The following is a 7,678-nucleotide window of genomic DNA, read 5'->3' on the forward strand; positions in this document are numbered from 1 at the left end:
TTTGTGTACTTTTCATCTATCTTGAGAGTCTTGATTGTGCTGCACTTGTGCAACAGCTCTATTGTGTGTGGCGGACAAAAGCTGAAATCTCTCAGCCATCCACATAACAGCCTCTGAGCACTGAGTCTGTCTCATCTTCAAAAGCATAGTCTGAAGATGTACAGTGTTTGCTCATTATGGGCCATTCAATAGATAAACCACACATAATAGCACAGCAGAGATAAACTGCTCTTTGTCTACACTGCCCAACAATTGACTTACAGTGTACCTCATCAGTGTTTGTGCATTTTTTATTTTTTGTTAGGAATCCGGGAAAAAGGGTTTGATGGATAAGATACACATGGTGCAGGAAGTAGTGCTGGCTGTCCAGAACGTTTTGGAGGAAATCGCAAACATTGGAGAGCGAATCAAGAAGTAATTTGAACATTTATCTATATATCTATCCCACAAAATATCCTAATGTTTTAGTAGTAGTAGGTCATATATATATATATATATATATATATATATATATATATATATATATATATATATATATATATATATTTTTATAGAACTTCACAGTAATCTGACAAAATTATTCTTTTATAGCATATTCAACTGGTCTGTCCCATTCATGTCGTGCCTGGCCTGCGTGGTGCTGTTTGTGGCAACAGCGCTATTATATTTTATCCCACCACGATATATTGTGCTGATATGGGGTAAGTTCTATATCTATTCATTCGTAAAATAGTACAGTAAATAAAAGAAAAAAATATTTGTGCATACCTAAAAGTGTATTGGACAAATATCTAAAGCTGACAAACTCCCACTACCTGTTTCTTGTTAGATCCTTCATTACTGTGACCAAAACATTCTGACAAATTGTATAAAAAAAGATCAGCGCCCAAAACACTGTTGCAAAACACAACTGTTATTCAATCTTCCGAACTGCAAATCCACAATTTAATGAAGTACAGTAATTTGAGAACTCTGCCGTGCCTACACCTCTGCAGATGCACAGAGATCAGACAGCTGCAGAGGTTTTCTCTGCTCAGTGTGGGCTGATGTAGCAGAGCCTAGCAGAGGCGAGGCCTAAGGTTTGTGTGAAAACAAAGCAGAGGTAGAGTAGCAAGCTGTATATAATACATGATGTCCTTGGGCAGTCTGTAGGCTCCTGGTCTAGCCTCTCATTATCTGCTGTAGTCATACAGAATAGACAGTCATCTTAGTGGTCAGGGAGATATGCTGCCCTTAGCAGGCTCTCCTCCTCCAGCTGTAAGCCCACAACCACTGTACTTCCATACTGCCTTCAACACAATCAATACCAAAAAACCATCATATCAAACAAAACACACAGTCTAAGACACTCCTCTGCATCCCCAGTTAACCCCCATCTCTGTGGTTGCAAGGCAAGCCTTTCAAGTTGCTTGCACATATTTAAGTCCTTAGGTTCTTTGTCTGCATGTTTAGGTACAGGCAGTACCAAGCTGTGAATATAATGGTCCCATTACATGACCCCAGAGATAAATGTTTTCTTCTCTGTGGTAAGCAGCCATGTGCAAAGTAAATATAGATGTGCTAGAAATAATCTGATTGAAGCAAACAAAAGTGAGGACAAGTTGTCATAAATGGGTGCCTTTTTCATTATTCATTATCATTATTCATCTGCTATAATTGATTCAGTATCACTTTATTCATACTTGTCTCCATTATATTGGTCTGGCTTGAATTCAGTTTGGCTGAAAGGGATCAATTGAAACTGCATCATATAATGCATTTACTGATACACCGGTGGGAACTCTATACTGTACAGTACATAGATAGGGTTACACAACTCTTTCTTATTCTTCTTCTTCTTATTATTATTATTGACACTGTAAAATATGCTGGTTGGTATTAATGTGTTCTTGTTTTCACAGGCGTTAACAAATTTACCAAGAAGCTGCGCAACCCATATACTATTGACAATAATGAAACACTGGATTTCCTCAAGAGGGTGCCTTCTGATGTTCAAAAGGTAAGGGTCCAATTTTACATACAGATAGGGAAGGAATTCCCTGAAGATGTCTGCATTATTTGCTGTACCAGAATTCCCAAGTGTTGCAGAAATATATCCTCTGGCTTTGTTTGATTATTAATGGACTCACGCCTCTAAAGCAGCCCTGGCCCAATTATTCCTCAGTGCAGCTCCATGTAGTCGCCTGAGTGAGGAGATGCTCAGATCCGTCCTCAGCCCTATTGCTGCAGCCCCGTCCATTATTAGCAATTTTGTCTGTCTGATTGAATCGCTGTGACATTTAAGTTGGTGATTGGCCGAGGGCCGGCGGAGGGCTCCTGACGTCTCTGGCTGTTGTGTCAGCACAGAAACTCTGATGTGGCCTCAGTCACTTCAGGGTGGTAGAGTCAATTAATGTAGTCGTGAGCCCCAGTCGTCTTGCTGGGTGCCATATGTGATTACATATTAGCCATGGCTGATATGTCATTTGCATTTACATCACAGAGCTGAGGAGAGCTGTCAGGGTGTTGTAAGTGGTACTGGGTGCTCGCCGTTCTCTGACTGAGAATTTTGCTCGGCCAGGAAATGAAGTGTCACACAGTGCCTTCATCTCCCAGGTTACTCGCCAGACTGAATTCAGCGAGAAATCCTGACAGTCTGGATCTGGGAAGACACTCTCACCCCAGTCTGTTTCTCTGCTGCACCCTTCATGTCCTCCTGCAGCAAGCCATTGCTGACTTCTCTGTGATGTTGGAGGTAGCCTGTGTTGTTTGAGATTTGGCTGGCTGAGTTGGCAAAACAAGGTGGTGAATACATTTTGATTCCGAATCCTTTGTATGTCTTCTTCCCCATTGGGATACAATGTTTGAGCTTTGAAAATGACTCACTTTCAAATCTCAAGGAAACAATACTTTTTAGCCTGGTTTAAAAGAGAAACTACATCTTGAAAATAGCTCCAATCATAAAAAACAAAACACCCTGAAGATTCATCATAAGTACGTTTCATTATGTTCTGTGAAAAAAAACCTTAACATCATATACACAGGAGACCCAAAACAATAGACCACATATTTTGTTTTTGTTGACTTAGAACTTCAATCCTCAGATAGGTGTGGACACAAAAACACCACAAAGGCTGAAAATTGACTCCTGTCTTTCTTGCAAATGTGACTTGGCAATTAGTGCCTGTGCACATCTACAAAGTCTGCCTCAAACGGGGACTTCTGACAACACTGTCTGTCCTGAAATAAGAAGCATCTGTCAGTTCTGAGGACAGTTTCATGTTCTGATGCAGAAGGCAGTCACTTTGTTCCCACATTCCATCTCCCATTCTAATAATGGAGACCAGCTAATTAGCATAGAGTTCTTACCTTTATTCAACAGATTCACCGTATTGTTTGAGCTCAGCAAGCATGCTTCAAAAGCAAGTTTTCAAAATCCAGCTCTTCTCCCTTTCAGTTTACCGTATGATCAGTCCTCTTTGGATTATGGTGGCAGTTTTGGGAAGAAAAAAATACGGACAATTGAATCAATTTTTTGGAATGTCAAAGAGAACATGATTCTATAACATACATTCATTTTGTAAATCCATTTGAACATCAAGGAATTTCTGGAGAGAGAAATAGTGAAACATGAGTGACTCTATCTTGAGCTTAATTCTCCAGATAGCAGAACAAAACAAGGTTGTAAGTTCAAATGTCACATCTCAGGTCTTGTTTTCCCTGAAGAAAGAAAAGTCACACCAAAGGTCTGTAAAGCCGCAAAGAAAGTAACGCGTCAACTGACGTCGGTAACTTAAACAACTTAAACTCGCTTTATACTATTCTCAGACTTGAATAAAGTTTTTCTTTAAGAAACAAATCTTAAGAGTGAGTGATTATGCAGTTTGCAACTCCCTCACTGGCCTGGCAGGTCATCTCAACAGTTGATGTCTGTTTCTAATATTGTGATTGTGGTGCAGAATGAGGGGGGGGGGCGTACACTGGTACGGAACCCTTGACTCTTCAAATCCTTCCTCCCTGTGATTAATCCCCTCTGCTCCTGTGTTTAAAAAATGATTCATTACAGGCGAGCCCGCCTCGCTTTCCCCTGCACCAGCTCTCCTCAGGGGAGCCATTACCGTGCGCTCCACTGAGCTCGGATTACCTGCCTCTGACCAAACTCCTGTTTGTTTTTACAGGTGCAGCACAGCGCGCTGAGAGCGCCCACCAGCCAGAACCAGCCGCGGAAGAAAAGGTAAGCGCCGCGGACATGCTGGATGAAAGGCTGGTCTCCCTTTGAATATGGTACGACGCAGTCCACCTGACAACAATGCTCCAGTGCCAGCAGAGCCCATGACCCTGTGCACCCCCACCATACCACCCTAACTCTGCCTCCTGCTGCTGAGGGGCAGCCAGCCGCTCTCTGGCTTGTGTGTTTGCCACCCCCCTGACAGAGGCTGTGAACTGCAGCAGCTAGGAGGGCAGCACATGGCGCTGTCAATCACAAGCCTGGAGGTAAAGAAAAGAGAGCGCTGCAAGGCTCAGCCTTCATCTTTGGAAATCATTTTGAAAAGGAATGAAAAGCGTCGGGTTTGGCTTACCTTAGACCTCCACGGCTTTGCTTTTCTTTTCTTTTTTGACTTTGGGGGAACTAAGAAATTTGACTTCAGGTTAAGTTAATACAAGCAGTTTATGGAAAACATCGCAATCTTTTTTCTATATCCATGTGTTAATATAAATAAAGGTTATATATCGCAATATATTTTTAAATATTTAAAATAATATGTTTTGACACACATTACAAATATTGGGACAGAGTACTGAATGTTACTATTCTTTTTGTGGTAAGGATCTACTGAATATAATACTCTCAGCTTTCCTAGTTTTATCCCAGCAACAAAATATATATTTATGTACTGCACGTACTAACTAACTAACTAACTGTATGTTAGACTGATTAATTATTTTTACTCACTATCTTGTCTGCATCATCAAATAGAGAATTTGCAGGAATCCTGAATAAAGAGTCTTGATCAGTTTGAGCTCTTGTTTTTGGCCATGTTTTTTTTCCAATAACTGCACTCTAGTGAGGATGGATTACACCACTTCTTTACTTGAATACACAGTAAACACATCTGATTACACAACACAGCCATTGGAACAGAGCTCACACACCGGCCACCGCTGCGCCTTGGTTACCGAGCTCACATCAAAGCTGTGTGGCTCCAGTGTGCTTCCTAATGCATTGCTTTGTTGCCTTCTCACAATAACAGGGTCCAGATGAGAGAGAAATAGCTCATCTCACAGAGAGTACTTTCTCCATCCTCAGCACTTAGTGCTTTATATTTCCACTAAAATCACCTGGCCTATCTAATGGTTACACACACATTTTTCCATCTGTCTCCCCCCACAATAGTTTTTCCAAGAAGAGGGATGTAGTACTGTATATCCTCTATCAATTTTCTCATCCATATTTAGTTTACATACAAGAAAATAATAATAATAAGACACCTTTGGCAATTGTAGATTTTTACAAAACATTTGAGACTTTTTGATTAATGCCCTACTGAGAGAAAGAAAGTTCCTTCAAAATATTTACAATTCAAACTGCACTGATTCAATATATTAGCTAGTCTATATGAGAGGCAGTTCACCATGCTAATACCTGTTTGCATGAAAACATTTGTTTCCTCCTTTACCTGCTTGTCTTTCTGATAGTAGACAAATGACAAAGCACTTTTTTTTTTCTTTTTTTTTTTTAATATACATAGTTAGAACTGACGTTGGGCTGAACTGAGGCTTGGACCCCACCATTGGGAGTTTGTACTAACTGATTGGGGGACTGAGCATCGCGGCCGGGTGCTCCCCTCCTCAGCAGTAGCATGCTGGTGAAAGAGCATCCATCTGTGCTTTGTGAAGAGTTTGATTGGCTCAGGGGGACCTGGTGGAGCCCTGGGCTATCTCTTTTGACAGGCTGATAGAGACATCACTGGGCTCTCCCAGGAGCTGCCACCAGGGGTCCATTTCAAAGTGAGAGGGTGTGGAGGTGACCCTGAGCTTCTGACGAGCTAAATCCCACACACTGGCTGAAACCCTCCGACATTCTTGGCTCCATTGGGGCTGGTTTTGGCTGTGCTGGGGAGGGAGGGGTGGACGGTACAAGGAGATCACTGGCAAGAGCCGATGAAGTGTCCCCAAGAGGTGAAACCAATTAAGCAATACTCCCAGGGTACTTTTAATCGACATTTCAGCAAACATCCAAATTGTAGCACCAGGACATCTAAATCTCTGACAGAACATGTAAAATGAAGAACCTGGCAATTAGTGGGCACATAAAGCCAAACATTTGTTTTTTTTAAACTCACTGGTAAAAAGCAAATTTTTTATATTAATAATATTGTGTCATGGGCAGATATATTGACATTACGAGAGGTCATATGGGAATACAGTTGCCTCCCTCCGAGCTGTCAAATCTTTGGATCTGTGGCACTGACGATGTGGACTTGGATATTCCCTGTATCATTCATAGTCAATGGATTATACAGAAGAGTCTGACAGGGTTACAACAATTGTTGATTCGGCTCTGCATGCACTAGTGCACACTCGTGCTACCTACTCATACACACATACAGTGTGCACACACAAACACATAAGATTCTCTTAAAAGAGGTGTAATCATATTTAAGGAATTATTCATCAATGTATTTTCTCCTGGGAAGGCTACGAATCTCAGCAGAGGAACGCACTGTACAATATGGTCCCTGGATGCAGTGGGGAAAATCCCTGGATGTTTTACAAGCTTGCTAATGAACATTTGAGCCACACAGCAGTTAACATTGTCTGATCACATTTTTTCTCCAGTAGTTGTTGTTGTGCATGGTGTGGCAGTGATGTCTTCATCAGGCTGTCAAAAAGGAAGTGCCTGCAGCTGTGGCGGATCCCCCCAGAGCCTGTCACACTCCTTGTTTCCATGGCAGTCCTTCAGGCAGCACCACAGGCAGGCTGTGTGCGAGGACCCATACAACCTGTTTTTTCAGCAGCCGCTCCTCTGATGTTCAGCCCCGGAGCGGGCGTCAAACTACCAAGTGCAGAGAGAGAGAACACTGCACCCTTTCTCTGTGTCGCAGTTCTGCGCTGCTTTACAAGGAAATGCATAGTAAAAAAAACTCATTTGAATAAGCCACTATTCCCAGCACCTCCTTAGTAATTGTTACATGTGCAATGTCGTTAAGGTTCTCTGACCTCCTCTCTGAGAGACATAATGCGCACAGTAGGACAAAGTAAGAGAAGCACGACTCATAGTTGACTTACATGTGTTAAAGCATTTGTGCATGTGTTATTTGGTTTGCTTGTACCACCTGAGAAGCAGGTTATGGAGATCAGTGGCTGCGCTCCAAGTCCCAACTGGCCTAAATTAAAGGTGCAGAGGTTACAGTCTGCCTCCAGACAGAACCCTTATACCAATAAAGAGCAGAATTGCCGGGGCATCAACTCAGCGGCAACACAATTCAAATGACAGAACAGACTGAGTTTGCTACAGTTAGATTGTTTGCCTATACTCCAGTGCCCGTTAAAAACGTGCCTGTTCGAGCTTTCTCGAGAACCGCTCATCCAAACACTCAACACTGCGTTTCTTTGGGTCCTGATTAATACACTTGCCATGACAGAGTTGCGTCTCCTCGCAATGCTAGCGTATTCAGGTTATTTGCTAACAGCTACT

The 7,678-nt window shown here is 42.1% G+C and overlaps 1 protein-coding gene across 4 annotated transcripts in view; it reads left to right on the forward strand.

Annotated features, from left to right (window-relative positions):
* The window catches only part of mctp2a (multiple C2 domains, transmembrane 2a), a 33,033-nt gene extending 28,033 nt beyond the window's left edge, over positions 1-5,000 (forward strand). For 3 of the 4 annotated variants that reach the window (XM_078256922.1, XM_078256921.1, XM_078256923.1), the window contains exons 20-23: positions 305-414; positions 592-701; positions 1,902-1,999; positions 4,158-5,000. In XM_078256922.1, coding sequence (XP_078113048.1) covers positions 305-414; positions 592-701; positions 1,902-1,999; positions 4,158-4,217 — 378 coding nt within the window. In that variant the 3' untranslated portion in view covers positions 4,218-5,000. The remainder of the gene's footprint in view (positions 1-304; positions 415-591; positions 702-1,901; positions 2,000-4,157) is intronic. The other variant, XM_078256924.1, reaches the window with a different exon arrangement.
* The last annotated feature ends 2,678 nt before the right edge of the window (positions 5,001-7,678 follow it).

Source organism: Sander vitreus, chromosome 8, assembly GCF_031162955.1.
Source record: "Sander vitreus isolate 19-12246 chromosome 8, sanVit1, whole genome shotgun sequence".
In the NCBI taxonomy this organism is placed as follows: Eukaryota; Metazoa; Chordata; class Actinopteri; order Perciformes; family Percidae; genus Sander; species Sander vitreus.